Source organism: Gouania willdenowi, chromosome 13 (genome assembly GCF_900634775.1).
Source record: "Gouania willdenowi chromosome 13, fGouWil2.1, whole genome shotgun sequence".
Classification (NCBI taxonomy): domain Eukaryota; kingdom Metazoa; phylum Chordata; class Actinopteri; order Blenniiformes; family Gobiesocidae; genus Gouania; species Gouania willdenowi.
The window spans coordinates 12969147-12987827 of record NC_041056.1 but is presented as its reverse complement, the minus strand read 5'-3'; the positions used below and the strand labels follow the sequence as shown (position 1 = coordinate 12987827).

Sequence of the window (18681 nt, the reverse complement as noted above, 5' to 3'; positions counted from 1 at the left end):
TGATAAATTTCTTGGAAAAGAACATGTCCATATCTTAAATTCAGGTTGTTCAATAGTTTGATATTTAAAAAAAACAAAAAAAAAAACTTGTTTTGCAAAGTTCATGCACAGAATATTGTTTTGAAGAATGTGATGACAATTTGTTTTTAATTTTAGACAGCATGAATTGCTTGTGTCTGTTTTTGCATTCTATTAGCAGGGTGGCACTTTAAAGCTGACGTCTGGAGTTTATGAGAAACGTCTTGATGTCCCGCCCTAAAGAGCTCCAGTTCCTCCCCCTGCCTCTGTAATCTACCAGAAGCCACGCCTCTACTTTTCTGCACGCGCATTGCGGAACATAACAAGGTCGCATCGGGTAGCATTGATATAGGTCTATGGGTCAGGTAAGAGCCAAAATCATATTTACCTGTTTGATGTTGTGACGCGCGGCCTAGTTTCCGTGCACAGTTTCGCATTCACTTTGATTGACAGTCTCAAAAACAGGAAGTTGAAGCCTATTGGCTGGGTGCACATGGTACTCGTTTCCATTTGTATAGGCGTCTATAGGACAAAGGAGGGACTTATATACATTAATGTATATGAATGACCACCGGCAGGAGACCATAGTAAAAGAATAGTTAGGTGTTTTTTCGCATTTCAAAAGAATCATACATAAACATAGATTTCTCAGAAACTCCAGATATCAGCTTTAAATAGGAAAAGGTCATTTTATTTATGGTATTGCTTATTTTGTATTCACTTGAGTTAAAAAGGCCACACCCAAAGTAAGTATATACAAGTATGCCCAGAGCTAGTCAAATGAAAGCATGGATATTTTTCAAACTGAATTTTTCGGGGTCTTTTACCCATTTCTAAAAATATCGTCATGTATCGTGCGCACACCGTCGTATCATATATCGTCTCGTATCATGATATCATGTATATCGTCCCACCTCTACTGCACATATACATATGCAATAACAATTTAATTTAAATATATCATAATAAGGCAATTAAAGACTGTGCCCATTGCTTATTTATGAAACACAATATTAACTATCAATAAAGCTTATATACAAACACACACACGAAATCTCCTATCTGTAGTATAGATTTAAAGGCTAACAGGGAATACGGACCATATTTGAATGTTGAATCCATTCTTGGGGTTTTTTTTCTCGTTTTCAGACACGATAATGACAGCCTCCACTGATCTAGGGAGGGAGGGCGGGGTGTTGGGGGTAGACACATGCAGACGGGGGATGTCGGCACAAAAAAAAAGCCTCCATCTGCAAAAAAGAATCCAGATTTGCCTTTTTTCTCCCCTTCCAAGCAGTCTAGACTGAATTTGCTTAATTGTATATAACTTGGATCTGTATGTTGATGTTGCACAGGCAGTGTGTGTGTGTGTGTGTGTGTGTTTGGGTGATAGGCTATATATTGTCGAGCAGCCTGAGGCGCACAGGCAGCAGTCAGAGATGCTCTGTGGTCTCCATGAGAGCACAAAACACACACACACACACACACACACACAGCTGGGTCTCAGGCGGTTTTATCGGCGGTGACCATGTAGTAGAATAAGGCATCCGAGCCGCCGTCGAGGAAAATCCTAGGCAGTGGCTAATGATCGCCACACCCATCACACAGAGCCAGACACGGCGGGAAATAGGGGTTAAATGTCGGCGACAGTAGATGAGCTCCACGACGGTGCCTGTATTGAGTAAACGTGGTGGTGAATACAAATAAATAAATAAATAAATAAATAAATAACCCAGCATGGATGAATGGGTGATGGTGCACGTGGGTCCAGTTTTGAAGAGTGGGGTATTTAAAGACGTGCACGCGGCTCTGTCAGTGTGCGCATGATACTGCGGCTCCACTACTACGGCACGCTCCAACTCACCTTGAATCGGGACCGCGCGCCTGTCATTCGGGTGCAGGGGCGTTAAAGGAGCCAATACACCGCCCCAAAGCCTCAGCCAGCAGCCAATCAGAGGCGAGCAGGGGCGGGACCTGTGGCTGCGTCTCCCTCCTCTCACACTTGGTTTCACTATGCGCTCGTAAAGACGGTCCTCGCTGTAGTACAGGCGCGGCGCGGCGGTGCAGGTGCTCTGTCTCTTTCGGGAGGAGGATGCGGACGGAAGGACGGGGGAGGGAAGGGATGAAGGGAAACACCACCAGGAAGGAACGCAGGACACGAAAAGGGGGCATTTGTGCCAAATAGAGAGACGGTGCAGGTTACAAGGTCGAATATGAGAGATTGGTCGAACGGGGGGCACTTTGCGTGGCAATAGCTGGTCGGGCAATAGTACTATGATTTGGTATGTGGCCACTCTGATAGCAAGTGTATTCAGCACCAGAGGAACGGCCGCTCAAGGTGAGTTGAAGTGCAATATAATTCAGCTGTCTGTCTCTGTGTTTGTGTGTGTGTGTGTGTGTGTGTGTGTGTGTGTGTGTGTGTGTGTGTGTGCGTGCGCGCACACCGTGCTGCTTTATTCTCTCTTTTCCCCCCCTATCCATTTCTCTCTCTCTGTCTCTTTTTCTCCAAATGCATGAAACATCTATGCTTCTCTGAGGGCTGTGAGGTAATTTCATCTCTTAACAAATGGCTGCATATCTCATATGTCACGTGAAAGTTCAGCACTGCTTTAATCGTATCAGAGAACATTTTCTACTAGAAATGGACCCTCGGGTACTAATACCCCCCCCCCCACCAAAAAAAAAAAAAAAAAAAAAAAGAATTAAAAGAAAAGATAACATTCATCATGATTACTGGTGCAAATTCGAGGATTGTATTGTGTGCTGTGGTATCTGCGATTAAAAAGCACTATCAAATAGGAAGATGATGCTGGATAATATGGATGATGCCAAGGAAGTCCAGTTTGAGTATTCTATAGAGGGGTGTGACCGTCCCAGGAACCTATAAGGGACCATCTCTAAATAATGTATCACATGCTGGATAAAATGCAATCGTAGATTTGATAAAGGCATGTGCTGGATTTCACATTGCACATGGATGAAGGGAGAGAGAGAGAGGTGGAGAGGGTGTGTGTGTGTGTGTGTGTGTGTGGGGGGGGGGGTCATAGTGTTTGGATGTAGTGAGGATGCACGGATCTCTGATCATGCTCGTTTTGTGTGGATCCATCATTTGGGCAATCCTGCAGCAAGAAACTACGAAATATTCTTCTTTTTTTAAATTTTCACATTTGATTATTTTGTATACAATACCAATGTACTTAGTTAACCTTGCTTTTCCCATTTGTGGCCAGATGAGGGAGACATATTCCAGACTGCTTCCTGATAACTGATCCCAATAACCCGGCGTACCCAGTTAAAACTGGTCTGCCTCCAGTTTTCTAACCAAAGGTTGAATGAGCATGTTCTCGTAAAAAGCATCAAAAATAGCTGTATGCCTTTGTGTGATGTAGTGAAACAGGCTTGATTTAGGAACAGGGATCTCTCAGGGGTGTCATTTTTCTAAAAGCACCAATGACCCACCCAATGAAAGGCTTAATATTATCGACTCGAAGGTGTTGTCCGCTATTGGCATTACACTGAAGGTGATTTAAGTCTAACAAGAGTCACAAATCACAGCAGAGCCTGTAAGTATTTACAAATGATGATGGCTGATCGTCCTCTTTTGTTGCTATACCTCTCATGCACTCAGTTAATGTTTGTTAATGTGATGCTATCCAAAACCTTTTGACATTCCTGATGATAACATCCCACATGACTCATTTTGGATTGCATTTGTGCAGGATGATGAGGGTTTGATTTCTATTTTTCAGAATTGGTCAGAAAATAGTAGCCAAGTCAACTTGCAAAGACATGTCACCAAGTGAAAAATATTTCTTTAAAAAATTCTGATTAGAATAATGGACTAAATGCAAAAATCCCACCAGATTACTGTGTGCTTCAACTTGGGTACACTCTAAAACGTCACTAGTTTGTTGCAGGACCACCGGGCCACAGCGAAAGCCAATCAGCACACATGCAGTGCTCACAGTTAATTCAGAGACATCTACAGTAAATGCTAACATACATTTTTTTTGGACTACGCAAAGAAAATGAAAGTACCAAGATAAAGAAATAAGTAAGCATCCTATGATCTAATTGACGAGCCACATCATCATCCTCTGTTTCCTTTTAGAGCTCATAAAAAAACAACAACATGTAAAAGTTAGAAAATATAAGAATTTCTAAGGTTTTCAGTATAAATTTTTATTCATTGTTTTTTTTTCAAATCTTTTGAAAAATGTATATACAGCAGTTTGCTTAATGCTCAGTGGTATTGTAGTTAGGATTTCAGCCTCATAACAAAGTCGTGGATTTAAAGTGTTGGCTTGGACGATGGTCACAGAACTGTTCAGTGTGCGTGCGACGCGTCATACATGTCCTTCCATTGATTTAGTGGGATTCCTTCTTGCAGCGGAAAGACTTTGGTCAAGTAGCACAAATTATGTGTTAGGATGTTTCCGGATCTGTCCTCTACTGTCAGATGTAATTTACAATAAACACAACTTTGACTTGATCATTCAGATAATTAGCCTAGCTTAGCATTAGCATAGGCTACAGGCATTGGTTGTGTTCAAAATGGCACACCAACCTACTATATACTACACCACTCAATGAGTATATACTGTATACAATATACTGTAAGTATGATTAGGTAGGATGATGACTGTTTCCCAAGATGCATTTCGAATAGGGCTGAGATAAACAATTATTTTTTAAACATTTAATCGAGCGATTCTTTTTTCAATGCATTTATTAATCTAACGATTCATTTTTCATTGAGGTGCTAGCTGCTACATAGTTAGCTTTGAGGTGGAAAAGCTCCGTTGGAGGCTAGAAGACCTCTGGTGATCCATAAACTCTGTCTTGCACAATTTGCACACAACTGGGCTTTAGTTTTCCATCCGGTGTGTGTGTGTGTGTTTTTTTTTTTAACTAAATTTAATGCCCACAAAGACTTCTCCTCAGGTTCTACCATAGTAGTCGGTGCATCAGTGTTACGGGTATACCGGGAACGCGAGAATGAGAATGGTTCCACGCTGTTTTGGTGTGCAAAAAAAAAAAACCAAGCGATTAACGCGATTAATTTTTTTAGCGTGCACATTTTTCCTGCAATTAATTAATCGAAATGAACGCGCTAAAGTGACAGCCCTACTTTTCATACTATCTAATGTGAACGGCACACACTATATACTAATTTTGACTTCAAACTTAGTATGAGTTGTACGTTAGTATGCCATTTCGAACACGGCCATTGTTCTTACTTCTGGACACTGTTTTCATTATGTTGAGCAATGCCTGAAGTCACCAATCTTAGCTAACTGTAATTTACTTTTACCAAGGACTGCAAATAATAATGTTTACTTTGTATATTCATATGTTTATGTGTATTGTTATGGGGGTGTCCCGATCCGATATTGATATTGGCCCAATATTAGCAAAAATCTAGAATTGCATTGTATCAGCCTGCGTCTAAAATTGAACCGAAAATTGAACCAATCCATTCCAGACTCTATTTATTTCAATATCACATGATCAAGCCTTGTTTTAACATTCCACACTACAAGATAAGTAATAAAAGTTTGGATCAATTAATTGGTATCGGCAAATACTCAATGGTGCAATATCAGTATCGTATCGGAAGTGAAAAAGTTGTACTCAGTATCAGGACACCACTAATTGTTCTATATGTGTACTACATATGTATGTGACTGATAATCAGATGATTGCTTATTGTTCTGTCCAATTAAACCCTTTCAGCAAGATTGAAAAGTCTAATCAACTTAATAGACCTTGTTCTTCACAAGCCAACAATAAAAAAATTGTATTTTAAATATAGTTATCCTCATTTTGGGTGAAAGATGAATTTCTGTGTTTGCAGCACCTTGCTCAGTATCACATGGATTTGTCACTTTTCATTTAGTCATAATTCAAGAGACCACGTACAGTATGTGGGGACTACCAAAGCAACCATGCAAATGTAGACCGATGGGCTCTTTTCATAGCTAGTTGAGCACATCAACTGTCAAGTATAAGCAGTTTGTGATGATAACAGGACACTCAGAGAAGTTTGTGTGCCAAGTGCCGTGGGGTATGTGGCAAACGGTCAGGGAGACCTGAGGTTACCTCAACAAAGTCAATGGTGACTTGGCAACCCATCAAGGTGAAGCAAGAGGGACACTAACAGCAATAAAGAAGCAATTAAATGTCATTGGCGAGTGTCAGGGAGTGGTGTGTTTGAAGGGCTTCTCTGGGCCTCAGTCCATGATGGCAGACCATGCAGCTCATGAAGCAGTTTTTTGTTCTTTTTAGCAGATGGTTTGGTATGCAATCACCTTCTTCTTAGTGACCTCTTATGTTTCACTGCAAGCTGATTAGGTTTGTATAAATTATCCTTCTTTGCTTTCCTTCTTTTTGGATACTCGGTGAGGCTGTATTTTTCTGTGAGTTGGTTGAGAAAATGTTTTGGGGGCTGGAGGTTTTAAATTGACATCTGCAGTGCTTTCGGAAGTTTTAATGATATGTATAAGGAACACAAGCATCTTTTCTTTAAACATCTGCAACACTGCAGCCTAATGATGTTTTATGTGATTGCTGCTTTTCTGTGTTCGGTGGAAGGCAAATTGCAAGTCTCATAAACCTGCCATGGCTAGAATTAAGTTTTATAGATGTTCTTCTCGTCATGGGGAACTGTGTAGAGCAGGGGTAGATTGAATTTTATTTGAGGTTTTTAACATTTCATGTGCTCAAATAATCTAGGCTCCGCCACAGTTGGATGGTAGTTACTTTATTGCCTAGTCTAGATGATAAAATTATTAAATGAAATAAATTGATCCAAGGAAGGAGTTTGTGGATAAAGCCTCTACAATAGTTTCAGTTAAAACAAGACTTTAGCTCTACTCGAAATTGCAGACTAACATACTACACACTCAGTGTTGGGCGGTAACTCATTACCGCTCCAACGTTACTTTTGACAGTAACTAGTACTGTACCGCAATATTTTTTTAAAGAAATAACGCTGTTACCGTTACAATATGGTGTGTTTGTCCATTACTTTGCTAGCTGCAGTGTACTTCCTAGAATAGAATAGAATAGTCTTTTATTGTCACGGTACTTGGTGGTACAGTGAAATGGCGCTACATATTTTTGCGGGACGCTGTGCCAAACAGGGTAAAACAGAAGAAGAATAAACATTGTCAGCGTCTCTGTTTACGTCACATGCGCCAATCATGGCGAGTCAATGCGAGAGCAGGACGAGCTTCTCAGAGTAGAAATACGCGTATTATTTTACTCATCTGTCTCCAAAAGATGCATCGGTGAAGCTAAACTAACGCTGCATTGGTGGACGTGATGGGAGCCTCTGCACCAAAACAACAGCGTATGGATTTTAACGGACTGTGACTGTTATCCAGGGACAGGTCAGCCAAACTATTGCACGGTATGTTGTTGTAAATAAGCAGCCTGTTGCTACAGCTCAGTCACTGCTAACAGCAGCTCATTAGCCTGATATGTTTAGCATTGGGTAGCTGAGAAAAAGGCTGTGAATTTGTTTTTCCATGTTTATTTTTATAAGCATTTTCAACAGCAGAATGTGCACCTGGAATACGTACAGCATTACATTACTGTGCTAAGGTTGAAAAATTACTGTTTTAATTTTTGAGCAGCTGTTTTGTTACATGCAAAACATTTATGTTTGTTTCATACCTGTTTTTGTAAAGCAGAGTTGGTCAAAATTTATTCCGATTGTTATTCAGATTGCTTTCATTTATTTATTTTAGAAGGTTTTTTGTGTTTATGTTGTACATTGTTGCTAGTTTTCGTACTTAAGCTGTAAGGGAACATTCTAAGGCTAAACACAACCGTTTTATGATGCTGAAGCCACTTTAATATTTGATCTTTGATTTTGAAGAATATTCAGGTTGTTTTGTGTTTTATTTATTTCACAATTCCTTGTAACATTTTCAGTTTCTGGTTGTCTCAGGTAAATAAACTGGTATTGAAAGAATACTTAGTGTTTCAGTCACATTGGTGTTTGTAAAGACTAATACTGAGCTGAGTTTAGTACTGTTAATGTAAATGGTTAGAAACTGTAGGGTTGGATACAATAACATTTCATTTATCAGAGGCTTTTAACCAAAGCAATGTTAATACAGGGGCACAGTTGATCAACAGTGAATTATAATATTATTACAGCACTGATATGAAGCTGTATGGACATAAATGACCCCAAAAAAATAATACATTCTTTAATTCTAAGTAACTCAAAAGATACTTTTTCCAGTAACGCATTACTTTTTGGTGTAAGTAATCAAAATAGCAAAACTGAGTTACTTTGTGAATGAAGTAACTAGTAATGGTAACTAGCCACTGGGTTACCAGTGCCCTCTGCTGGTCCAAACAAATATCTGACGTAAATACAGTGCAGACTGTTTTTTTTTTTAAAGTCCAATTGTTCAGGCACAAAATACATTTTCAGTTGCACTTTTAAAAAGAAAAATAACTATTATGCAGTTTTGCATTGTTTACTATAGAACCAGAAGTTTAATTAATAGGCTTCTTCTTCATTTGTATTATTCCTTTATTTATTTAATTCAAGATTTATTTTTAGGTAAATTGCATTGTTTTGAATAGTTTATCAAGGGATTCTTTTGACAATGAAAAATAAAAGGAAAACAGTATAGTTTTTTTTATAGTTTTTCCCCCCAAAAAATAAAGGAATATTTTTCAGTCATCATTTGTCTACAGTCCCATTTTGTAAAATAAATCGTGAGAGAATCGTATTGTTAACCCAGTATTGTGAATCGAATCGTATCGGGAGTTGAGTGAATCGTTACATCCCTACTACAAAGTCATTTTGACATCAGACTTAGTATGAGTAGAACGTTAGTATGTGATTTCGAACACAGCCGTTTTCTTTTTTCTTTTTTGCCAAGGATGGCTGTTCTAAAGTTAAAACTTACTTAGAGAGCAGTGGTGCTTCATTCTTTCAGATGTCTATAAATACAAAATGCCTTCTCATCATTTCTTCCTGATCAGCATTGCAGTTGTTTTAAATCAACTTTGTCTAATTTGTTCCAACCAGTTTGCCATATTTCTATCAGAGTGACTGCACTCTCTCGCTCATGACAGTGAAAGTAAAGCTCTTTAATGAGTTTAGGAGATGGCCTGTGCTCAAGCTGTGGATGACAGACTCAGTCCTGTGTGTGTGCCAGCTCTTTCTGTTGATGCCCTCCTTGTTTTCCCCTTTCCTCCAGTCAGGCCAGTTTCAGCACAGTGGACTTGTGAACAAAGCCTACAGCACACTGGGAAAGAAAGTTCTTTTACTGGGGTTGTGGTCTACCCCAGATAACTATTTCCTTGAAAGCATGTGGCTGTACATTGGGGAGAATGTGTAAAAATATAGTTTAGCCAAGAGATAAAGGCAAGTAAAGTCTTTGCTCTACACTTAGAGCTAAAAAGGTACGTCATTGTTAACGAGTTTGTTAGTAGATGGGATAATTGTTAGTGGGTGGCATGTATATGAGGGGGATAGAAAACCTCTTGACACAAAAGTAGATGTTTTTAATTTGAGGTATTTTACTATTTTTCTTATTCAGTGGTTATTGATGTTACATCATTTTTTAGCTTTGTCTCAGTCTGCATTTGCCAGTGGGCAAACATGATGAAGAGTATGCAAAATAATTATGTATGTCAATTTGACTACAGAAACTAGATATTGTTTTCCCGGGAACTGCAATTAGATGTGAAGGGAAAAAATTTCAATATCGGTTATCGGCCAAACAAGTTGTAAAGAATGGGCATATTGAATATCGGGCAGAAATCCAATATTGTAGCTTTCTATAAAATATAGAAAAAAACAACAATGTAATGTAGAGTATATGGCATCTGATAGAACTCATACCTTTGACAATACATCTTGTGACATTTTAATTGTCGCACTATTTGTCGTCACGTTTACAATTTTTTTTAGAGATGGCCAATATTATAGGCACGCTGATATTTTTGGCTGATATTTGTATAGAAAAAAAAATACTTATATCAATGTCAATGTCGGTATCACTTTTTTGTCTCGGTATTGACAACTAATACTGACAGTGTCAATGTCAGTAACAGTTTTTCCATGTTGGTGGAAAAAATCATGACATTGACATTGATATCGGTATTTGTTAGTTTAGACAGCATGTTAATAAAGATGCTTCCTTTTCCAGTAATAAATTTGAATAAGTATTTTTATTTTGCTTATTTTGGGTTTATGTTTATATCGGTATTGGAATTTTTATGTTGGGAAATACCGGCATATTGGATATCGGCAATAAGCCACTATTGAACATCTCTAATAGTTTTCCATTTGTGATTATTTGTCTTTTTTGATTATGTGTCTGATCCCACCCTTAGGGTGCTTTCACACATATAGTACGTGGACTCGGTGCGATTCAGGCGGTGAATCTGCAACAGTTTTGCGTTTTAATTTGCTCTGGTCTGCTTTCCCACATTCTATTTGCTAAGAGCACCAAACTTTCTAAACTACGTCACGCAGGTGAAAAGGTCGGTCGCAGATTGGACAGAATACTGCAGCCTCCAATAGCGTGACGATGTGGCGCTGCCCTGTCACTACTGACAGTCTCGCCGTCACGTCCTATATTTGGTCTATCTTCTTATGTTTTCCAAAGGAAATCCTAAAACAGTCCCCGCAGAAAAGTCATGAATGATAATTCAAAATAACCCATAATCATACAATCCCATCCCCGGTGACATGACGCTCAGAGCCGTCATGTCACCGGTAACTTACCGGTAAGGATCTGTAATATGTGAAGATATGAGAATATATATGCAGATAAAACAAGAGCAGTCAAGTGTGCGGCCATCGCTGATCATGTGAACATTGGGGAAACAGAGATGAGTGAAATAAATGAATGATGTGGGATGAAAACGAAAGGGAGTGAGGAAATGTGACAAGTTTTTTTTTGTGTGCTGACAAAGGCGACTCTGAAAATGGATGGATGGATGGATGGATGGACATGGACGGACGGATGGATGGATGGATATGTGTGTGTTGCTGCTGGAGCACTGGGTTGTGAATGTGTGCTTGTGTCTGTTACCGTGACGGGAGGCACGCAGCGGCACAGCGGCTGCTGCTGCTGCTGTCACTGATGGAGTTGCTCCATTACAATTGCGTTTTAATGTAAAGTCCTATGTTTGCTCCTGGTTGCTTTCTCACATGGTTAAAGACCGCACCATGCTTCGCTTGAGCCGAACCGAGGCCTACATTTTTCAGAGGACCAAAATTCGCTTGTTTGCTCCGCTCCAGAGTTCCAGTGACCTTTCACATATCGCAAAAAGACCGGAGTATCCGAGGAAGCGAAGCATGGAGCGGAGCAAAGAGCCATGTGTGAAAGCACCCTAAGCACCCTAGTGTTAAGTCATCTGCGTCTCTACATTGGCTGTTTATTTTTCTATGTGGTCGTCCTACTACGACAGATTGGTGTCCCATCTAGGGTGTTCCCTTTCTTCAATAACATCTGGAATAGGCTTTGACAAACCAGCACAAACTTCTACAGTTTATACATTGAGTTATACATGACAGTGTTAACTGCTAGTTCTCATTACCAGAGATCAATGGTGAGTTCAGAATAAGTACTTTCATGTCACTGTGAACAGAAGTGGGAACAAAGCCGGATGAGGAAAAAGCTTGTGAGAGGTAGTTAGTGAATGAATGGGATTTGTAGAAAGTGTCGTTTTGCTGTATTCTTCTTCATCTCTGTATAGGTCTTTACACCTATTGCATGTGATTTATGACACTGAATGACACTCATAAGCAGCTGTGATTAGACGAGCCATGCAATGGATGCTGTTTTTGCAGAATGATGCCTTTTTCTCTGATTACCTTCAAGCACGTTACATGATGCTTTTATAACACTAACACTAAATGACCCTAAAATAGCCCTGGTCTTGGCTAAGTTGAGGAATTTCTATTGCGCCTGCCAAAAATGCCCTCTGAAGTACAACCCTCGCTTAGCATCGATGATCACCCTTTGTGACTGCAAAATACAACGCCTGTTTCACACATCCAGTCCTTCTCTGCTTAAAAGCTTATTATATTATTATATTTATTAATATGTTTTGTATAGTGTCAGAACAAAACAGATGTAATCACATTTTGTTTCCTCTCAAAACAGGCTAATGTCATTTGATTAATTGGCTTCCAATGCTTTTATTTTGAAATCAACATGTGCACAAACGTGGGAGGTCCCCCTCCACACAGAGGAAACACGGTGTTCCTGTACAAAGTTTGTCAGCCAGCACAAGGTGTTCCTCTCTCTGCCCGGATTTCATTTGGCTTCGAAGTTTGTGTAAAGTTAGGCTGTTGAAGTGATGAGCACAAAAGTTCAGCTGTTCACACCATCGTGTAAAAGACTATTTGAGGGAGACTACAGATGGTTTTTTTTTAATTTATTATTTTTAGTTAATTTCCATCATTCCCTTTTTCTGTTTTTCACTTAACATTAATCCCTTTTCATAGTTGTGTTGCAGTTTTTGGTTTTGTTTTGCATTCCGCTGGGAAAATTCAAATGCACCATCTAAAGGAGTCCTGAATCGTTCCAATATTGATTTCAGATATCATTCCGATGTCAGCAAAAACAGAATATCGTATAATATTGGCCTGCATCCAAACTCTTTGATATAAGCACTCTGATACATTGTAGAATGTATATTTAAGAATATGCTTAGGTTGAAGTTAAACTAGTAGTTATTTGGCACTTTTAAAATTATTCTAATTCTTATTATTATTATTATTATTTGTGTGTTTTATTCAATTGTAGAATATCCTTTAGAGGTGTCCCGATCCGATATTGATATCGGATATCGGTCCGATATCAGCCAGAAAACGAATATTGGATTTTATGGGACTGTATCTAAAATCTCCAATATAATATATATATATATATATATATATATATAGTTTTTTTAAGATTTATTTTTTCAATATCTTCTATATAATTTTTTTATTAATTTTATTCATGCATAGAATATTCTTATTATAAAAGGTTAATTACATGTAATCCATTGGTTTAAAATAAATGGGTTTGTTTTTTTTTTGTTTTTTATAACATACCACACTACAAAATAAGTAATGAAAGTATGTATGATTCGTGCTGTTATGGTATCGGATCGATATCGACCAATACTCAAGCCTGTAGTATCGGTGTCGTATCGGAAGTGAAAAAGTTGTATCCGGACATCCCAAATATCCTTATATTCAAGGTTAAAAAAATCAGCTTTACTTAATTAGATGTAATTACTGACAAACTAAACATCAAATCCATGATATTCCCTAAAGAAAAATGTTGGTGAGTGTATATTCCATGTCATGTTTGGGAAGTTAATGTCTTGATTTCTGCCTGTTTTGGAGAACTTGGAGCCCCTAAAAGTGTCATATGCATTCACTTTAAATAAACGCCTAGAAAATTAATATTAGTTTATTTTTATTTACTATAGCTGTCCTTTAGGTTGTGTTTAAAAAAACCTATTTATTAATGGTAAAAAACGACTGAAAAATATTCCTAGTGAAGTGAACAAAATTGTGCTTTTTTATTTTATTTTATTTTTACTTTGAACTGTATTAAAAATAAAGATAATTGTTTCTTTTTTATCTAATGTTCCCATATTACTGAGGGAATTAATACTTTAAATTATTAACGACACAAAACCTTATTGCTTACATGGGATGTAATTGGCTCAAAATATAAACTGATAGTGATTTGTAATGCTGTGAAGTTTGGGGCTTTCTGGTGTTTGTATCAGGAATTAGCAGGAATAGGATGGATGAACAGATGGATGAAATGATAAACATCAAAAACTATAACAGGTACATCATGTCGGTGGTTGCAAACTCTTTGATCTAACACAAGCTAATTTAACGTACAGTATTATGAGCTTATGCAGCAAAAAGTTACAATAACTAGACACTCACTGTGATTACGTGCGTAAGCAAGAAAGTCTGAAACATGCAAAGAAATCTATCGGCACAATCAACATTTGAGACCCTGCTTCGTTGGGCTGGGCGGTATGACCAATAATGTATATCACGCTACTTTTCAAAATTCTAACGGTTTCACGGTATATGACGATATTTATTTTTTTTCATGAATAATCAGGTGTTCACAGCATTTTCTACTGGTTGAGAGGAATTACTGCAGTAGACTGACTTAGGATGCTCTATTTTACTGTCATGATGAGTGAATATTGAAGAATAATTCCACACTAGTAGTAATACGTTTGCAACAGCAGCCCAATGGCTCTTTGCCGCGCTAGCTTAGCTTTAGCATTAGCTTGATTCCTAGCTTTTAATCAGAATCAGAATCAGAATCAGAATGCTTAATGCTACATACTCAGTGATGTGGTGGTTTCTTATGGTGAATAAAGGTAGCGTTTTGTTTGCAGCTCCACCAGGACTTATTTCCGCGTTATAGGAATTACAAATTACGATCCTTTGCTCTTTTTTTTTGAGTATTACTGCCGACATGCTAAGCTAACCGTGCCTCCGTGTCCGTGAGTGTTGTTCTCCTGTAGCAGAGGCATGCGCACGCAGGCACATGCTCACATGCAGCTTCAGAGATATCAATTATGTCTTTCTTATCCATTTATACGAATGATTTACACTGCAAATAACACCAGAGTGCTACTGTTTACCTTCCTATTTAGAAGTGCAATGTTGAAAAGAGTCCAGTCTGAAACGCTGGGCAGCGTAGCGTTCTGAAAGTTGTGTAATCAAATACACCAGTACGGTGGTAGATTAAAAATTCATATCAAAACAAAAATACATACCGTTATTTGGTATGAACCAGTATAACGTCCAGCCCCACTGCTTTGCAACATTAACTCCTCACACTGATGAATACAATTGTATTTATTTACAGAATGTAAAACCTCTCAGACAACTTTTTCCACGTGGATTTATGAATTCTTTCTTGGCAGTGGAGTAGTTTTGTCATAGTAGTAAAAGAGGAAGAGTTGCTTGTAGTGATTTATTATGAATGATGCAGTAGCACAAAGCTGAGCCTTTCAAAGCATTCACTTTGAGTGTGTGTTTGTTAATAAAAAAAAAAAAAGACTGTTTTGTCTTCTCAGACTCCATATCTTGTGTGTCTTGCTCAGATGCTTTATGTGTTAGTTTTTGGGACCCTGATTAACAAACATGTACAGATACAAGAGTTTCTCTCCCAGATGCATGCACACGCTCAGTCAACCAGCCCATGTGACGTGCACATGCACGCTGGAAGAATGACTATAGGAGCCAATCTAGTTCATTGGCTGCATATATTTCAGATTCTCTCTGCAACTTGCAGGTTCAGTCTATATTTACATTATATCCTCTACATTAGCATCTGAATCAAGTGTTTGGCGACCCTTGTATCCTCAATACTGTGAAGGACGCACAGACGTTGCATTTTAAGTTTATGCATTCTTCATAACGTCTGTCTGCAGTAAGCAGCAGCGGCTTTCTCTGCAGTTCATCTGAGGTAAATCTACACTTTGCTTTAACCTGGTGCAGAGTCTCTGCGCTTTGGGGAGGAATGGCCTAATCAGAAAATTCTAGTGTTGCTATTTTAAAGTTTGTCTGCCTCTCGAATCAGCTTTTTGTATTTTTGTGTTATTTGCTCTGATTGCATTTACAAAACTCTGAGCTGCCTACAATTAGGGCTGGGCGATATATCGAATATACTCGATATATCGCAGCTTGTAGTCTGTGCGGTGTTGAAAATGACCATACCGTTAAACTCGCGGACTTTTTTTTTTTTTTTTTTTTTTTTTTTTAAATATCTTAGTGGCATTATGCACAAAAGGGCACTATTTGTTTTTAAAATATTGTAGTGGCATTATGTACAAAAAGTGCACTTTAATTTTGTGTTTTGAAATGCCATGTGAGTTGCATCCTGCACTGATGTCTTGTTTTGAAATGTCTCTGTGACAATTTTGCACAGAACGTGCACTTTCTGTTGACAATTTTATGTTTGAGCCACTCACTGTTTAATAAATACAGTTATGTCAACTTTGACTTAGTTGTGATATCCCCTTTTTTGCATGAAAGTTTAAAATTGGCATATATTAATGCAGTATGATCAAGAATGTTTTAATGTAGACATATAGAATCATCATACTGGTGTGATTTTGTGCATCAAAGTGTTAATTCAAGGGTAATGCAAAATATCGAGATATATATCGTGTATCGTGACATGGCCTAAAAATATCGCGGTATTTATAAAAGGCCATATCGCCCAGCCCTACCTACAATTGCAAGAAGTGGTTTTGGACTGTGCAAATTTGTGATCATTACAGCGTCGTCTGCAAAAAGCCATTTAACTTAATTTTGTATTTTTTTTTTAAATAATAATTTTTTTTCTCTCGATTATGTTATTTTTGTATTCGTTGGGTGTAATAATCAAAGTTGCAATCAAATGTCAAACAGCCCTATGTAGGGATATATCCAAAATCGGCTAAAATCGATGCAAATAATGGGAATTTATATCGATACACCACAGTATGTGCAGCTTCGATACTCTGCCTAAACAATAGGGGGTGCTTTGACTGTTTTAGTGCCGCTTATTTAAATGTTACGTTCTTGGTTAACAGCGACGGGAGTTGAGCTTTAATCAGACCAAAAAAAAGAAGACCGACACGGGCCGACCCAGACAAAACATGGCCATGTGAATGAAGTCGATGTCTCTTTAAGCCTGAAACTGTTTCAACCCCAAACCCCAAACTATTCACATCCGTGCGCGCTCATGTAGAGACGAGTCAGCATCCATTTGTACGTCTTTCTCGCGCTAAAAAAAACATCACCTGATTTACTGTGCAACGTCTGAACCAGGCCCGATAAACACAAACACCTTAAGAAAAATAGGTAAATTCCAAGCTAGCAACATAAGCTGCACTTTAAAAAAGAAAGTCACCTCTATTTTTTCACTGTATTTACGATTTGAAAACGTTTTTTATATTTTTTAGGGCTGTCAAAATTGACACGTATTAACACATTCCCTTTAACGCCACTACTTTTTTTAATGCGCGATTAACGTACGCCTTGTTGGCCAACTTGCAAGAGACTGATTGAGCTTGGAGCTGTTCCCCACACTCCGTGTCAGTAGAAGGCGGTAATGCACCAAATGGTGGAGGCCGACCACCGATAAAGACCACGAAGAAGAAGAACATCCGGGGCGGCCCCGTGCATGGTTGGCAATTCAGGTAGCGATGTGTTTGTGGATAAAGGTAGAGCAGCACGGAGCTATGGACACGGAAAAAGGGCTTTTGGATGGAAAGTTTAGCTTCAAAGTCCTGCCAGATAGTTCATGCGACAAAACAAAAGTCATATGCGTGCATATGTCTGGCATGGTGTTCAGAAGAAGAGAGCTGCCCTGTCGTCTGAATATGTAAACATGTTTGTGTGTTTGATAGGGATGTAACGATTAATCGTAAGGCAGTTAAAAATCGATTCATAGGTATCACTGTTGATAACGATTTTCTGACAATTGAATCGCAGTACTTTTTTTAACCAGCAGAGGGCGCTATCCGGAAGTGTTGGCGGCGGGCGAAGTCTGCTAATACTTTCTTTCTGGCTGCCTTCTACTCTTAAATATGTTAATAAATGATTCATTACCCCTTTAGCACCGAAAGAATATCTGTAATATTACTTGAGTATCTGTAAAAGTCACGTTTTTCTATTAGCTCTGTCTGCTAGCATAGCTTCTCTTCTTCACTGCTAGAATATCTGCATGCCAACCGACCACTGTGTTACCAGCGCCCTCTGCTGGTCCAAACAAATATGACATAAATCAGTGCAATCACGGTTTTTTTTTTTTAAAGTCCAATTGTTAAGGCACAAAATACATTTTCAGTTGTACTTTTAAAAGAAAAAGAACTATTATGAAGTTTTGCATTGTTTATTATAGAACCAGAATTTAAATTAATAGGCTTCATTTTCATTTGTATTATTCCTTTATTTATTTAATTCAAGATTTATTTTTAGTTAAATTGCATTGTTTTGAATAGTTTATCAAGGAATTCTTTTGACAATGAAAAATAAAAGGAAAATACAGTATTTGTCTACAGTTCCATTTTGTAAATGAAAAAATCGTGAGAGAATCGTATCGTGAACCCAGTGTCGTGAATCGAATCGTATCGGGAGTTGAGTGAATCGTTACATCCCTAGTGTTTGAGCAACTGGCACAGTGCTAAGAAACCAAAGTATGGTAATGTGGACACTCCACATATATAGTAGCTCTTTGGTTTTGTTCATTTTGTCAAGAACAGGATGGGAAAGGATAAGGCAGGATTACACAGACTTTGCTGAATACAATATGAGAGCTGTTTATGGTACAATTTCTTTGTTTTCATTTTTTTTGTAACACCCTATGTTACAGGGATGATTTTGTGTTTTGTGTTATGTTTTATTTCTACCCATGTGAGGTGGTTAGGCACAATCATATTGTGTGCTATTTGCGTTGAGGTGGTACGTTTAGATGACAAATTGAAAATGTTTCTGCTGTGATGCAGAAGGATCAATTATTTATTTTAAGCTCTTTGAAAACTGGATGTTTAATAATTCTTTCCAAATGTTGAGTTGGACACTACGTTGATTTTGAATTCATGTTAATGTGGCCGTTTGATGATTCCTGTTAGGCTATGTTTTAA

The 18681-nt window shown here is 38.2% G+C and overlaps 1 protein-coding gene across 5 annotated transcripts in view; it reads left to right on the top strand.

Moving 5' to 3' along the window:
• Positions 1–2050: 2050 nt before the first annotated feature.
• igsf9ba (immunoglobulin superfamily, member 9Ba) overlaps positions 2051–18681 on the top strand; it is a 91614-nt gene continuing 74983 nt past the window's right edge. For all 5 annotated transcript variants that reach the window (XM_028464395.1, XM_028464393.1, XM_028464394.1 and 2 more), the window contains exon 1: positions 2051–2356. In XM_028464395.1, the coding sequence (XP_028320196.1) occupies positions 2293–2356 (64 nt within the window). In that variant the 5' untranslated portion in view covers positions 2051–2292. The remainder of the gene's footprint in view (positions 2357–18681) is intronic.